The 16,795-nt window shown below is 42.3% G+C and overlaps 1 protein-coding gene across 1 annotated transcript; it reads left to right on the top strand.

The window, feature by feature from the left end:
* Positions 1-5,886: 5,886 nt before the first annotated feature.
* Positions 5,887-9,744, top strand: LOC306797373 (scavenger receptor cysteine-rich domain-containing group B protein-like; the record flags this gene model as incomplete). Its single annotated transcript, XM_079296711.1, has 3 exons — positions 5,887-6,052; positions 9,192-9,359; positions 9,734-9,744. 3 exons carry the CDS (start codon positions 5,887-5,889, stop codon positions 9,742-9,744), a joined length of 345 nt encoding a protein of 114 aa, XP_079152837.1.
* Between the last annotated feature and the right edge of the window lie 7,051 nt (positions 9,745-16,795).

The following is a 16,795-nucleotide window of genomic DNA, read 5'->3' as shown; positions in this document are numbered from 1 at the left end:
CTGGAAGCGGCGCAACTGAGGAAGATGGTAGCTAAGTAATAAGCTAGTGGGGGATAAAAAATATGTAGAATACATGTAGTGTATTTATGAAAACTAATTTAATTATAAAATACCTATAACTTTGGGATTCTGTCTAGGCAAGCAGAGAAAGCCTTGCCGGGGTTGACGGCCCACCACTGCCTAAAACCCAGCTGTGAGTTGAATTTTTACACTCGGAAATCAATGTTGTTTTTGACTGGGTTTTTGGTAAGATGCCTAAATAAGGTCTGTGGTTAACACGAGGTAAAGAGATTTTTAGCATTTTGGTCTGACATAAAATACGTCAGTAAATATCCCACTTGTGAAATTTGAAGCTTTTACGTTTCTTAAAAAAGATGGTATCTAACAAGTGCCTAAATTGGACCATTCATCATCATGCTGAACTATAGTCTGCCTTTAGCTTACCGGTGGTGGCGGCATGAAGTCATGAGACAGTGGTGTAGTTTGTGTATAAAATTGAATTGACGTTATGTCTTTGCTTCTGCCGATTGCATCTATGATTTAGATAATGATAAAAGTAGTGTTCATTTGGGAAGACGTTGGTGTCATAAACTGGTTTAGCCACAGAGCTGATTTCCTGCAATAATCCAAAATCACATTGGCTTTTTCTCCAGGGAATCAGTAAGAGGCTAACTTCCGGGTTGGCCTACAAAAATATGTCGTCCTCGCAGCACTCTAGATATCTCTATCATCCTGACCAATAACCTGTGAATACACTCCCAATGTACCCAGTTCCATCTGTCAATGTTTATATAATTATGCTAAGTTTTGTTTCATTATTTGTATCTCAAACTCTTTTACTTTAACCCTTGAGTTACATCCATTGTTTGAAATATTGCCCATCATAGAACCCCACATTTTCAAGCTAATTTCTCATCTTTACCTCAGAAGAATCATGTGTGAAGGGAGAGTATGATATGGAAGAGTTCATAAAAATAATAAAGAAGCTAAATGATTAAATCAAGTTCAGTTGCATTGACGAGATGGGGCTTTTGCGCAATACTGCTGCCATATGTTGACAGATATTTTGCTTTCACTTCAACTAGATATGACCACAGTGAGACTGGTCAACTCTGACAGCAGCTGCTCTGGCAGAGTGGAGATCTTCTACAACGAGAATTGGGGGACGGTGTGTGACGACAGTTGGGATTTGAATGCCGCTCAGGTGGTGTGTCAACAGCTGGGCTGTGGCAGGGCTCTGTCAGCACCAAGAAGTGCACATTTTGGACAAGGAAGTGGACCAATCTGGCTGGATGACCTTCAGTGTTCAGGAACTGAGTCATCACTAAAAGACTGTACACACAGAGGATTAGGAACCCACAACTGTGGTCATTCTGAGGATGCTGGTGTCATCTGTGAAGGTAACTTTGTATATCTACCTTTTCTTTTTTTTTCTGCACAAATATAACTAAAGAATTTAGAAAAAACATTGTTACTAATTTTTCTATTTCACAAACAATACTGCAATAAAATGCTGCTGGAAATAGTCTTAAAACCATCTTTGAGTTGAGTATTTAGACTCGTGGAAGTCAATGGGATTTTTGACTGGAATTTTGGTAAAATGCCTAAATAAGGTCTGTGGATAACACGAGATTAAGAGATTGTAACATTTTGTTATATGACATGAAATGCATCAGTAAATATCCCACTTGTGAAATGTGATGCTTTTAAGTTTGTTCAAAAAAGATGGTTGCTAACAAGTGCCTAAATGAGACTAATGAACATCATAATGCTGAACGATAGTCTGCCTTTAAATCATAGATGCCAATTGCATCTATGATTTAAATCATGATAAAAGTAGTGTTCATTTCTGAAGATGATCTTAGGAAACAAAATGTGTTTGTACCATAAACTAGTTTAGCAAACTATTTTATTTTGTCAATAATCCAAAATCCCATTGGCTTTTTGTCGAGGGAACCACTGAGAGGCTACCGTCCGTGTTGGCCTACAAAATGTCATCCCTGCAGCAGTCTCTAGATATCTCAATTATCCTGACCGTTAACCTGTGTATCAACTCCCAATGTACCCAGATCCATCTGTCTCAGTTTATACCTAGTTTTGTGTAATTTTATCTTATTACTTTCACACCTAATTTACATCCATTTCATAGAACCTCACAGTTTCCAGATAATTTATCGTTGCCTCAGAAGAATCATGTGTGAAGGGAGAGTATGATATGTCGGGAGTTAATAATGATAAAGACGCTAAATTATAAAGTAGTTTCATTGAAGAGATGGGGCTTTTGGTCAATACTGCTGTTCAGTGGCGGCTGGTGGAAAATGTTCTAGGTAGGGCCATCTTATCAATTTCAGCAAACATCCCAGTATGATTTAATGCAAAAAAAATGTAAGTATCAAACACGCATTATTACTTGGCAGTTAAATATTTAACATGTATTCCAACACGAAAACAATCAGTAAATAACACTTATATAATATGTTTATTGATTGAGATGCCCCTATGGACCTTGTTATAGGAGGTAAAGATCAGGAGAAGTAAACATGAAGTGTAATTATGAATACTGATGTTAAATTAAGCTATGATGAGTTTTCACTGTTAATTTAACATCTATTACATGTTGATGCCTCCATGACCAAGTTAAGCAGATGAGACTGAGGACAACTATGTAGAAGAAAAGATGTTCACTTTGCATAATATGTAGCTTGACAGAGTTCTCGTGTGTCCTGGTGTTCTCATGTTTCCTTACCTCCTCATCCCTTACTCCCTACCCTGGTGTTCTTATGTTTCCTTACCTCCTCATCCCTTACTCCTGTAACTGTCCGTGCTGGATCTGTCCCCATTGTTTTAAAAAGCTAAATAAATGATTAGCATGACGTCATCCAGCTAGCCAAACCTGTCTGGTGTACAGCTAGTGAAGCTTCGCATGTAGTCTGCTGTCTGATTGTGAGGTCAGGCTGATCTGATATCAGCTCTTTGGCTGCAGAATCTCCGCCAAATTCTCCTCTCAAACGGGTCTTGGAGGAGTGCTCGCGCTGGCACTCGCGCGTAGAGACGTCTCCTGACGAGAACGCGCAGCGAGGGGGGCCTGATCGTTCTGGCCCCAAGCTGAATCTATTTGAGGGCGCTGATTGGCTAAATTGTATGTCACTCATTTATATCTTGAATCAGCAATTGGCGAAACTGCTTCATAGACCCGTCTCTTTTGGGCCAAAACGATCAGGCCCCCCAAGCTGCGCGTTGTCAGAGTGTCGTGCACACAGACAGAGAGCACGAGCAGAGAGCACACAGGCGGAGAGGACGAGCAGGAAAAGCATATATTTTGCGCAGATATCATATTTTACACACATTACTGGGTACATTCCATAGTTCAAAAATACAAATATTGACAATTTGTATAATTTAATATCTATATATCTATATATATAATCTTTTTTTTTTTTTGTGTGGCTCATGGTGGGGCCATGCCCCATGGCCCTCAATTGACCAGCCGCCACTGCTGCTGTTGCCATGTAGGTTGACAGATATTTTGCTTTCACTTCAACCAGATATGACCACAGTGAGACTGGTCAACTCTGACAGCAGCTGCTCTGGCAGAGTGGAGATCTTCCACAACGGCAATTGGGGGACGGTGTGTGACGACGTTTGGGATGTGAATGATGCTCAGGTGGTTTGTCAACACCTGGGCTGTGGCAGGGCTCTGTCGGCACCAGGAAATGCACACTTTGGACAAGGAAGTGGACCAATCTGGCTGGATGACCTTCAGTGTTCAGGAACTGAGTCATCACTAACAGACTGTACACACAGAGGATTAGGAACCCACAACTGTCGTCATTCTGAGGATGCTGGTGTCATCTGTGGAGGTAACTTTGTACATGTACACAATTGTTTTTTCCTGAACAATTATAACTGGAGAATTTACAAAAAACATGGTTATTAATTTCATTCAGTGTCCCAAACGATGCAGTGGTATAGTTGCATTAAAGTGCTGCTGGAAACTGTCCTAAAACCAGTGGCGGGCCATGCATATTATACTTGGGCCATCAGTGCTGTCCTACTACAGTTTAACCACCTCCTAATAACCTCACTATTACGCCTCATGACGGGATGCTTCGTCATTAACGGGCAATGCATTTAGCCAAAATCAATGTAATTAACACCATGACGTGAACAAACTCTCAAGAACCAGTCTCATACATTTATTTGACAACAAAGCAGGTAGAATAACATGATTCAACAGGCCTCTGCACATTCTAGCAAAATTACATTGCTAAAACACAAATTCTGTCACACACTCAAGGGCACGGGGCCATTCAAATATTATTCACATCAGCGAAAACAATATCAACCATTTCATGAAACGATGCAGTAACGATGCTGCAGATGGGGGAAAAAAATCACTTGTCAAAGCTGCTGTTCACATTTTAAAGACAAAGTCCATCCTCTCTGTGATTACAAAGAGCAATGTCACGGTTGTACAGTACATCGATGCAGTTCAGTTCCAGCAAGATGTCCTTCTCTATTCATGGCTGCCAGTGATGACAGTCTAGCCTCCCCAGTTGAACTTCTTGAATACGTTGTAATGCGTTGCAGGGCTGAAAGTATCCACTCGACAAAGGCAGTAGATATTGGGATTGTCGCGGCCAAACATGCCAAAACGCTAAAAATGTAATGTCACGTACAACGTCTTCCATATCTTTAAACTTGAACTCGTACTGATACAACGTTCTGCTAGCTAGTTTCACAACAGTCACGCTAGCCCACTGACCAATCAAGCCGCACGTTGATGACATACTTTGCTAGGCTAGCTAGAAGGCTCTGGCACGTCAAAGAAAATGCCCAACATGTCAAACAAAAAATCGGACTAGTTGAAGACTGACAATCAACAACATCGTCCCCATTTACCTAAACTGCAAAGTGATTTAGTTGTAATTCTGAAGGTGTCCGGGCAGATCTTTACTTGGAGAGGACATGGGGGTGAAATCTGATTGGATAAAAGCGCTTAAAACAAGTTGCACTCATGGAAGTCGATGGCATTTTTGACTGGGTTTTTGGTAAGATGCCTTAAATAAGGTCTGTGGTTAACGCGAGATTAAAAGATTTTAAAATTTTGTTCTATAACATAAAATGTCAGTAAATATCCCACTTGTGAAATTTGAAGCTTTTACGTTTCTTAAAAAAGATGGTTGCTAGCAAGTGCCTAAATTCGACCATTGATCATCATGCTGAACTATATTCTGTCTTTAGCTCAGTGGCGGTGTGAAATCGTGAGACAGTGGTGTAGTTTAGTTGTCTTGACGTTATGTCGTTGCTTCTGCCGATTGCCTCTATGATTTGAATAATGTTAAATGCGGTGTTCATTTGGGAAGATGTTGGTGTCATAAACTAGTTTAGCCACAGAGCTGATTTCCGGCAAAAATCACATTGGCTTTTTCTCCAGGGAACCAGTCAGAGGCTAACATCCGGGTTGACCTACAAAAATATGCCATCCTCGCGGCACTCTCTAGATATCTCTATCATCCTGACCAAGAACCTGTGAATCAACTCCCAATGTACCCAGATCCATCTGTCAAAGTTTATACTTTGTTTTCTTTCATTCTTTTTATCTCAAACTCTTTTACTTTACACCTAATTTACATCCATTGTATGAAATATTGCCTATCGTAGAACCACACATTTTCCAGATAATTTCTCATATTTGCCTCAGAAGAATCATGTGAACTGAGAGTATATGTAAAGAGTTCATAATCAAGATGATAAAAACATTATCATAATAATGAAGAAGCTAAATGATTAGATAAAGTACAGTTACATTGAAGAGATGGGGCTTTTGCTCAATACGTCTGTTGCCATATGTTGACAGATATTTTGCTTTCACTTCAACTAGATATGACCACAGTGAGACTGGTCAACTCTGACAGCAGCTGCTCTGGCAGAGTGGAGATCTTCCACAACAGCACTTGGGGGACGGTGTGTGACGACAGTTGGGATGTGAATGACGCTCAGGTGGTGTGTCAACAGCTGGGCTGTGGCAGGGCTCTGTCGGCACCAAGACGTGCACATTTTGGACAAGGAAGTGGACCAATCTGGCTGGATGACCTTCAGTGTTCAGGAACTGAGTCATCACTAAAATACTGTAGACACAGAGGATTAGGAACCCACAACTGTCGCCATTCTGAGGATGCTGGTGCCATCTGTGAAGGTAACTTTGTACATGTAAATTTAAAAAAGAATTCTGCACAGTTATAACTGGAGAATTTTGAAAATCCATTGTTCTATTTCACAAACAATACTGCAATAAAGTGCTGCTGGAAATGGTCCTAAAACTATCTTTGAGTTGAATATTTAGATTAATGGAAGTCAATGGGATTTTTGACTGAATTTCGTCAGGATGCCTGAAATAAGGTCTGGTTAATACGAGATTAAGAGATTTAATAATGTTGTTCAATGACATAAAATTCATCAGTAAATATCCCACTTGTGAAATTTGAAGTTTTTAAGTTTGTTAAAAAAAGATGGTTGCTAACAAGTGCCTAAATCAGACTAACTAACATCATGATGCTGAACTATAGTCGGCCTTTAGGTCGGTGGTGGTGGCGGCGTGAAGTCATGAGATTGTGCTGTAGTTGGTTTGTTGTCGTAACGTCATCTCTTTACTTATGCTGATTGCGTCTATGATTTCAATAATGATAAAAGTGGTCTTAATTTGTGAAGATGAGCTTAGGAAACAAAATGTGTTGGTACCATGACCTAGTTTAGCCAACGATTTTATTTTGGAAATGATCCAAAATCCCATTGGCTTTTTGTCGAGGGAACCAGTAAGAGGCTAACTTCCAGGTTGGCCTACAAAAATGTCATCCCTGCAGCACTCTAGATCACTGATTCTCAACTGGTGGGTCGCAACCCAAAAGTGGGTCGCGGACCCGGTTTCAGTGGGTCGCGGCCTTTGCCTGACAAAAAAAAGTGATTTAATTTTGAAGGGCAATTTTTATTTTTTTAAGCAGCGGAATTATTCCAGCATTTACGGCTCTTGTTCAGCGGTGCAGGAAACGCACCGATCAATGCGCAGCTCATCCAATCAAATATGGGCATTCTGAAGAGTTTCTTGACTTGAGTGAGATGTACACACACCCTGACACACTGGGAGAGAGGGAGAGCGAGCAAGCGCGCGCAGAGCAGGACTGTCTAAGTCAAATCATAGAATGATCTCCAAAAGAGGGAAATGTCCAGAGAGACCAGAGTCATTAGACTCTGACTGGACAGACTCATAGAGGTGAATTCTTCAAACACTAATTTCTCTTTTTAGAAGATGAGAAAAATATAAAGTTGTGGCTTTTTCACTTCACGCTGAATGAACTGAATTGAAAGCTGCAGATCATTTCAGTGAAAATTACTTCTCTAAATTGAATCTGTTACGTAATTTATTTTTTAGTCCAGTCGTTATTTATTGTTAAATTATATAAAATTTATGGTCGTGGGTCGCGGCTTGTAATTAAGGGGTGATGGTGGGTCCCGCAGCCAGACCAGTTGAGAACCACTGCTCTAGATATCTCCATCTTCCTGTCCGTTAACCTGTGTATCAACTCCCAATGTACCCAGAACCATCTGTCACATTTTATACCTAGTTTTGTGACATTTTATCTTTGAATCTCTTATTCCTTTTACCCCAAATTTGCATCTATTTCATAGAACCACACATTTTCTATTTAAGTTCTCATCATTTCCTCAGAAGAATCATGAGTGAAGTGAGTATATGTAAGAGTTCATGATGATGCTAAATGATCAAGTGCAGTTACATTGAAGAGATGGCTTTTTGTCAATACTATTGTTGCCATGTGGGTTGACAGATATTTTGCTTTCACTTCAACCAGATATGACCACAGTGAGACTGGTCAACTCTAACAGCAGCTGCTCTGGCAGAGTGGAGATCTTCCACAACGGCAATTGGGGGACGGTGTGTGACGACGTTTGGCATGTGAATGCCGCTCAGGTGGTGTGTCAACAGCTGGGCTGTGGCAGAGCTCTGTCAGCACCAGGAAGTGCACATTTTGGACAAGGAAGTGGACCAATCTGGCTGGATGACCTTCAGTGTTCAGGGAATGAGTCTTCACTAACAGACTGTACACACAGAGGATTAGGAACCCACAACTGTGTCCATTCTGAGGATGCTGGTGTCGTCTGTGAAGGTAACTTTGTAAATCTCCAAATTTCTTCTATTTTTCTGAACAAATATTACTGGAGAATTTAAGAAGGAAAAAAAAAACATTGTTGTTCAATTTCACGCAATAAAGTGCTGCTGTAAATAGTCCTAAAACCAGTGGCAGGCCATGCATTTTATACTTGGGCCATCAGTGCTGTCCTACTACAGTTGAACCACCTCCTAATAACCTCACTATTACGCCTCATGATGGGATGCTTCGTCATTAACGGGCAATGCATTTAGTCAAAATCAATGTAATTAACACCATGACGTGAACAAACTCAAGAACCAGTCTCATACATTTATTTGACAACAAAGCAGGTAGAATAACATAAAACTCAAATGACATGATACAACAGGCCTCTGCACATTCTAGCAAAATTACATTGCTAAAACACGAATTCTGTCACACACTCAAGGGCACGGGGCCATTCAAATATTATTCACAGCAGAGAACCATATTAACCATTTCATAAACAAATGTAAAACTGTAGTAACTATACTGCAGATGTAAAAAAAGCAGTTCACTTACCAAAGCTGCTGTTCACCATTTAAAGACAAAGTCCATCCTCTCTTTGATTACAAAGAGTTAAATGTCACGGTTGTACAGTACATCGATGTAGTTCAGTTCCAGCAAGAGGTCCGTCTCTATTCAGGGACGCCAGAGATGACAGTCGAGCCTCCCCAGTTGTACTTCTTGAATAAGTTTTTATTTATTTTTCAATGTCAAACTCTCTTACTTTACACCTAATTTACATCTATTGTATGAAATATTGCATATCACAGAACCTCTCATTTTCCAGATAATTTCTTATCTTTACCACAGAAGAATCATGTGTGAACGTAACATGTGTATGATATGTTAGACTTCATCATATTAATAATAAAGAAGCTAAATGATTAAATCAAGTTCAGTTACATTGATGAGATGGGGCTTTTGCTCAATACTGCTGTTGCCATATGTTGAGAGATTTTTGTTTTTCAATTTAACCAGATATGACCGCAGTGAGACTGGTCAACTCTAACAGCAGCTGCTCTGGCAGAGTGGAGATCTTCCACAACGGCAATTGGGGGACGGTGTGTGACGACGTTTGGGATTTGAATGATGCTCAGGTAGTGTGTCAACAGCTGGGCTGTGGCAGAGCTCTGTCGGCACCAAGAAGTGCACATTTTGGACAAGGAAGTGGACCAATCTGGCTGGATGACCTTCAGTGTTCAGGAATTGAGTCATCACTAACACACTGTACACACAGAGGATTAGGAACCCACAACTGTGTTCATTCTGAGGATGCTGGTGTCATCTGTGAAGGTAACTTTATATAGCTACACTTTTTTTTCTGCATAAATAAAACTGGAGGATGACTAAAACATGGTTATTAATTTAACCTTGCAGGTTTCCAGTAGGACGTCTGTTAACACAGACCATTGGACCAAAAACCTGTGAGTACGAAATATAACCAGGTATCAGAGCTGACATCTCGGCACAGTGAACAGTTCTGAATTTATAACCATGTTTCTTTTCGTCTTGATCTTTAGGCGAGGACTGACCGAATGCTGCGTATATGTATTTAAATATATACAAAATGACAAGAAAATAAAATCTATATTCACACTCTCGTACTTCATTCAACCATTTCTACTATGCTCGAAATCAACATATTTGATATCATTACTTTATATCTAAGCTGTTTTAGTTCTGCAACCCTGCAAAATGAACCCGCGTTTAATGTGGGGTACATGGAGACAAGACTATCGCACATGCTCAAACTAGCCCCAACTTAGGTGAGAAGGACTAGCACAGGCTAACTAACATGCTAAAAATGACACACGTCCTTCAGTAACATTTAACCAACCGATTTAGCATGAAACGACTCATTCAAACCTACCGATTTTGATGTCCAGGAGCCGGAAATTCTAGGAAATGCTATTTTATTAGTGTAGCTAGCACTACACGATCAGTCTTAATAAAATACTTCACCACTAAACTACAATATGAAACGCAGGGTCGTCCTGGAGGACCATGTGCACAGGTAGGTCGGTACAGGTCCTTGTAACCGTACAGCAGTGGTGGGCCTGCAAGGCCTTCTCTGCTGGCCTAAACAGAATCACGATGTTATATCTATTTTATAATTTAATAGTTTTTCTTAAATACTCATTTATAAAAATATTTTTACCCAGTTGCTCTGCTTCCAGTGTAGCTTGTTTTAAGTAGAGCTTTTATCCAATCAGATGTCACCTCTGTCTCCAGGTAGAAGAGAGGCCCGAGGCCTGCATCCCTGTGCAGTTTAAGTGAATGGGGACGATATTGTTTGTCAGTCTTCAACCAATCAGATCTTTAGTTTGACATGTAGGGAGTATTCTTTGACTAGTTGGCTTAGCCATATGTGATTGGTCAGTGAGCTAGCTGGACATGTTGGGCGGTGACAATCCCAAAATCTGCTGACATTTTAAGCCTCAAATGCATTAAAACCTATTCAAGAAATACAACTGGGAAGACTCTACTGTCTTCACTGGCATCCATGAATCGAGAAGGACTTCTTACTGGAACTAAAAACGCACGGATGTACTGAACAACCGTGAGATTAAACTCTGTTAACAAAGAGGAAGAACAGCTAAATAGTGAACAGCAGCTCTGGTAAGTTAACTGCAGTAGCTTTAACGCCCATAAATATGATCTGTCATCTAATATGCTTGTCTATATTATTTATACAACTTATATCTATTTTTGTTTGGTTTTATATGTGATAGGAACTATTGTTACATCCTATGTAGGCCGGGGGACACATTTAGCCGGTGCACAGCAACAAGACGACGTGCGAAGCGGCAGCGGTCTATATACTCTGTGCAAAGTTTTTAAGTGATCTACTTTGGAGATTCATGTGTTTTCAAGTAGACTCATTTTCCCTCTCGGTGTTGACAGACAAATAAATCCTATGGAGTCGTGTATTTCCTGGAGGGAGTCATAGGAGAGTTACTACTCTGTTAATGTTTCTATCGTGTTTTCATGATTTGGGTAATATTGTTCCTTCTGATATGAATAATATTTGAATGGCCCGTGCTCTTTTATTTTTAAAACTATCTTTATCCCTTTTAAGGGGGAAATTTGTCTCTGCATTTGACCCATCCCTGTATATAGGGAGCAGTGGGCTGCCAATGACAGGCGCCTGGGGTTCAGTGTATTGCTGAGGTACACTTCGACACGTGACACATCCCAGTCAAGGATCGAATAGTTGACCTTGCGGTTACCAGACAACCCTCTTAACCCAGTGAGCCACGGTCGCCCTCTTGAGTGTGGCGGAATGCATGTTTTAGCTTCATTGATTTTGACTCATTGGTCGTTAATGCCGCCGCATCCCATCATGCCGGTATTCATGTATTTGTAGGTGTTGAGCTTCATTTTTACGAGTGCAGGCCCAGGTATAAAATGCACTGCCCGCCACTGACGTACAGAGAATAGATGCTTAAACACAAAAGCACAAAGCAAGAAACCAACAAAGGATGTAATCGCTATGAACAGATATTATTGAAGAAAATCATCATAACTTTGAATTGAACTTGAATTGAACTGTACACATTTGGGCTCACACGCAACAGTTATATAACGTGTTATGCAACACACATCCGGTTCCCAGCAAAGTTCATGGGAAATGATTATCCGCACCAGACCAGTGTAATAAATCTCTCGTAAAAAGTACCAAAATATTTCCGTACTTGGAGCTGTGTTTTACCAAAGGACAAGGGGTCAAAACAGCATAAAAACATGCCCTAATTAGGAGTCCAGATGTATCCTGTTTTCGATTCAACAGACTGGTTTGATTGGTGGAATGCAGCTAAAGGGTCGTGAATTTTGACTATAAGAGTGATCTGTGAAAAGCAGTACATTGGAGTCGTTTCGATATACTGAACTTGTTGATGTTGGCTTGATCTTATTAAAACACTTCCTACTGGTTGCAACTCCGGTCCACCGTCTCTTCTCGTCATTTTGCCACAACAATATCTACATATAAATGCCAATTTAAACAAATTCCTGAAGTCCTCTTGGTCAGATGGTCCTTTTTTTTCTCCGGGTGGATTACAGCCATACCTAACCTATGGTGCCAATTTCAGACAAAACTACGTTGTTTACTTGCGCCGACCCAGTTGATGAAAACATGCCTAATTCGCATTTCTTTTATGAGAGTTTGCCTAAAATTAGCTTGACAATTGACTGGAAACACTGCTAGTGCTGGATTCCCAGATAGCCACTTAAAGGAAAGTAAGGGCACTGGAAATCAACGGTCTTTAAATCTAATCTAATATAATTTCTGACCTTGTGAATAGAGTGATTTGATAATTCAGTGAATTTGGGTCCATCCCAAGTCTCTGTCCTTTCCTCTCTCCCCGATCCTCGCTTGAACCGCAAGTTGTCCTGATTTGTTTTCTAATTTACCATTTGGTTTATATATGTTCATTGTAGGTCTGAAAAAAGGACCACAAACATCTCTTCATCAATTAGAAAGAACTGTCTCGTCATGATCTGTTATTTCCATAAACCAGAGCAAATGTACAGTGCAGAAACAAACGAATACAATAAGTGCAACAAACGCATATGAATACAATAAGAGCTAAGTGGAAGGCTCAGGGTCGTACTTCTTGAACAGGTGAGTTTTCAGACTGCGCCGAAAGATGGGCAGCAACTCTGCTGTCCTGACGTCATTGGGGAGAACATCAGGTTCATGTCAGTCAAAATGAATTGGGTTATGCGTGCTGCTGGAATAATTTAGGACCAACGGAAATGTGCGGGTCAATTAGCAGACTCCAGTGATGTCACAAAGGACATATGTGTTGGGTTGTTAAGGATATAAACTGACATTCTGGAAGACGCATGCATTTCAATGGGAAATCCTCTGGGGGGAGTCAAGCTCCATAAACAAACTTTTGTCACTAATTTCAAAAATGATCTCTGGGGTCAATGTGTGTTTATGTTGGGTCCCATAAAACCAATTATAAAGGTCAGAATAGCATGCAACTGACATATGGCGGAGAAGAGACAACTTTCTACCAGGTTCAGTTTATCTCTATATGATGCTCCTGGAGAGAGAGAGCTTTCCAAAGGGCCTGCAGATTGCATACTTGGCCTACTGAATCAAATCATCATGACTGTTTGATGTCAAATTAAGGCTGTTTCAACCTTTTTAGGCAGCCGAAATACAGCACAAATGCGCTGCTAATCTCAACTCATCCACCCCATCAACGAGGCACTTTACCTGTATACAGGACCTCCAGAACAGCCCCCCACTATCCATACAAACACCCCCAGTAAAGAGGCACTTTACCTGCCTACAATACGTCCAGAACAAGCAGGCACTTTACCTGCCTACAATACGTCCAGAACAAGCCCCCGCTAACCACACATACACCCCCAGCAACGAGGCACTTTAGCTGGATACAGGACCTCCAGAACAGGCTCCCACTATCCACACATACAACCCCAGCAACGTGGCACTTTACCTGGATACAGGACCTCCAGAACAGGCTCCCACTATCCACACATACACCACCAGCAACGAGGCACTTTGCCTGGATACAGGACCTCTAGAACAGGCACCCACTGTACACCATTACACCCCCAGCAACGAGACACTTTACTTGGCTACAATAGATCCACAACATTCCCCTGCACTACCTAACATGACCTCTGGCTGATGGAGGCTGAAAGAAATTAGCAAAATGAATAAAACACCCTTCAACAACACCCCATACATTCACTCACTCATACCCAGAAAAAAGGCATCCACCCTCCGGGGGTGCTCGGCACAATTACCCAGCCACCCCTCACCCTAACCCCGCAGAGACACAACCGGCAACCCCCCCTCTAACCACGCTCTCCACGAGGTCTCGGGCCCCCACACTTAAGCACCCCTCCCTGGGTAAACACTCATCTCCAGCGCCCCAGAGTTTCGCGCCCCTGGTATTCCAAATTCTGTTTCGTGCCCCTGGTATTCCAAACTCAGTTCCATGCCCCAGTTAGTTAGTATTGTATCCGATTTTGAGCCCCGTTCCTCGGATGATGGTCAGTCCATGTCCCCCCCCTGTTAGATTACAAGGGGTGCAAAAAAAACAATTACGTTTTTGACCAGGGTTTGGCTGTATTGTATCCGATTTCGAGCATCATTCCTCGGGTGACAGTCGGTGCATGTCTCCTTGACAAATGACAGAATGCATCCCAGATGTCCGACCAAGGTTATGGAGGGCTGGCCTGTATTGTATCTGATTTCGAGCATCATTGCTCGGGTGACAGTCGGTGCATGTCCCCTTGACAAATGATGGAATGCATCCCAGATGTCCGACCCAGGTTAAGGAGGACCAGTATTGTATCAAATTTTGAGCTACAGCCACCAAACTAAATACACAGGGTCTATGGCTTCATACCAATGCACATAGCAAGTTTCATGAAGCTAGCTCCTCATTTGGGGACATTTGGGCCTCTTCACCATATATGATGAAGTTGAATCTGAATGAGATACAGGCAGAATACATCCCAGATGGCCGACCCAGGTTAGGGAGGACCAGTATTGTATCCGATTTCGGGCCTCGTTCCTGGGGTAACAGTCAGTGCATGTCCCCCTGACAAATGGCGGAATACATCCCATATGTCCCATTATATATCATACATGATGAAATGAGATACAACCACCAAACTTAATACACAGGGTCTATGGCTTAATACCAACGCACACAACAAGTTTCGTGAGGCTAGCACCTCATTTGGTTAAATCTGAATGAGATACAGGCAGAATATGTCCCAGATGTCCCATTATCATTTTGGAACTTATTCTGACATTTGCCATAGGACAGTTGAACTACATTATTATTCTTAAAATAGAGGCAAAATGTCAGATTAGGGTACTGACATTTCACCTCAACTGTATTGGCCGAACATGTCCAATTGTTCCAACCCATTTGGAAGACGGCATCCCATACGTCCCACCATATGGCAGACGGCATCCCATATGTCCCACCATTTGGCAGACGGTATCTCAGATGTCCCACCATTTGGCAGAAATTACCCCGTATGATAAGGGACATATAAGACCAATTATGTCAATGCTTTGGAGATAAAGGATATATTCTGACATGCCAGGGACGGACTCTTTTGTGATGTCCTAAATGTCAGAAAACATCCTATCCGACAGTCCTGAAATGTCATATGTCCCGCACGTCCAACGCACATTGCTCTCCGGTGGCCAACCTCGGTAAAGTGCCAGGGGGACATATCCTCAAAGTGCTTTGAAAAATCGTAGCTCCGCCCCCAAAGGTCCAATTGGAGCGCCGCTCGCCCATGTGACACTAGACTAAATATATGATGGGACTGAATGGCTCTGCTATTTTTAGAGGTCCTCCAAGTGTCTCTTACCCTAACTCGCCCGTCAACTGTAAGAAAGACGTCCAGTGAGTCATAAGGCCGGTGAGGAAAGGAAGGAGTTCAGTCGCAATAGACTGAAGAAGAGGGGAGGGGATTGGGTCAAGAGAGCATGCAGTGGGGTGGTTAGTGGTAACAAGGTTGAGGACCTCGTTAGGGGAGAGGGGAGTCAAATAGGGTAAGATGGGGCATGGCGAGGGGAGGGAGAGCTGTGTGGGAAGGGCTGGACAGGGTAGAGAGGGAGAGGGTGGACAGGGACAGGGGGGCTGAGAGAAGGAGGATCTGATATCGTTTACCTTCTTGTCAAAGAAGTTGGTGAAATCGTCAGGGAGAAGGGAGGAAGTAGGAGGAGGGGGTGGGGGTTGGAGGAGTGAAGAGAAAGTTTTGAAGAGTTTTTAGGATTGGAAGCAGAGGTTAGGATTTTAGAGCGGAAGAAAGCAGCTTTAGCAGTAGATAGAGAGCAAGAAAAAGTGGAAAGAAGAGATTGAAAGTTAAGAAGGTCCTCCGGGCGTTTGCCTTTTCTCCATTTATGCTCAGCCTCTCTTAGGCCCCGTCTATCAGTACGCACAGAGTCCGACAGCCATGAGGCAGGTGGGGTTGGCTGTGCAGGCCTGGAGGTGAAGGGACAGAGGTTGTCGAAAGAAGAGGAAAGGGTGCAGAGGAGAAGATCAGGAGCAGTAACAGGGGATAGGAGAGAGAAGGATTCAGGGTCAGGGAGGGCAGAGGTAACAGAAGAGGAAAGATCAGCGGGGGAGAGGGAGCGAAAATGACTACGATAAGAAACCATGTTGGTAGGTGGCGGAAGTAAGGGGGAGAGGAGAGGGAGTGGGAGTAAGACATGAAATAGTGGTCAGAGAGCTGGATGGGAGTGACGGAGAGTTTAGCAGTCGAACAGTGTCTAGTGAAGATAAGATCAAGCTGGTTGCCGGCCTTGTGGGTAGGAGGAGAAGAGGAGTGGTAAAGGTCAAAGGAGGAGAGGAAGGAAAGAAGAGGTTCTAACTTATCAGTCTGGATGTTGAAGTCGCCGAGCAGGATGAGTGCGGAAATTAGCAGGCCAGTACCACCACCTCGCCTCGCAACTCTGGGAGTGTGAGAGAAAGAGTACACGTCTGACAGAGCAGGGATTCCCAAAGTGTGGTGCGCGCACCCCTGGGGGTGCGCGAGCTGCCTCTAGGGGGTGCGCGAGAGGAAAAGTG

Source organism: Melanostigma gelatinosum (assembly GCF_949748355.1).
Source record: "Melanostigma gelatinosum genome assembly, chromosome: 3".
In the NCBI taxonomy this organism is placed as follows: domain Eukaryota; kingdom Metazoa; phylum Chordata; class Actinopteri; order Perciformes; family Zoarcidae; genus Melanostigma; species Melanostigma gelatinosum.
The sequence above is the reverse complement of the archived record's forward strand: the minus strand, read 5'-3'. Positions and strand labels throughout refer to the sequence as shown.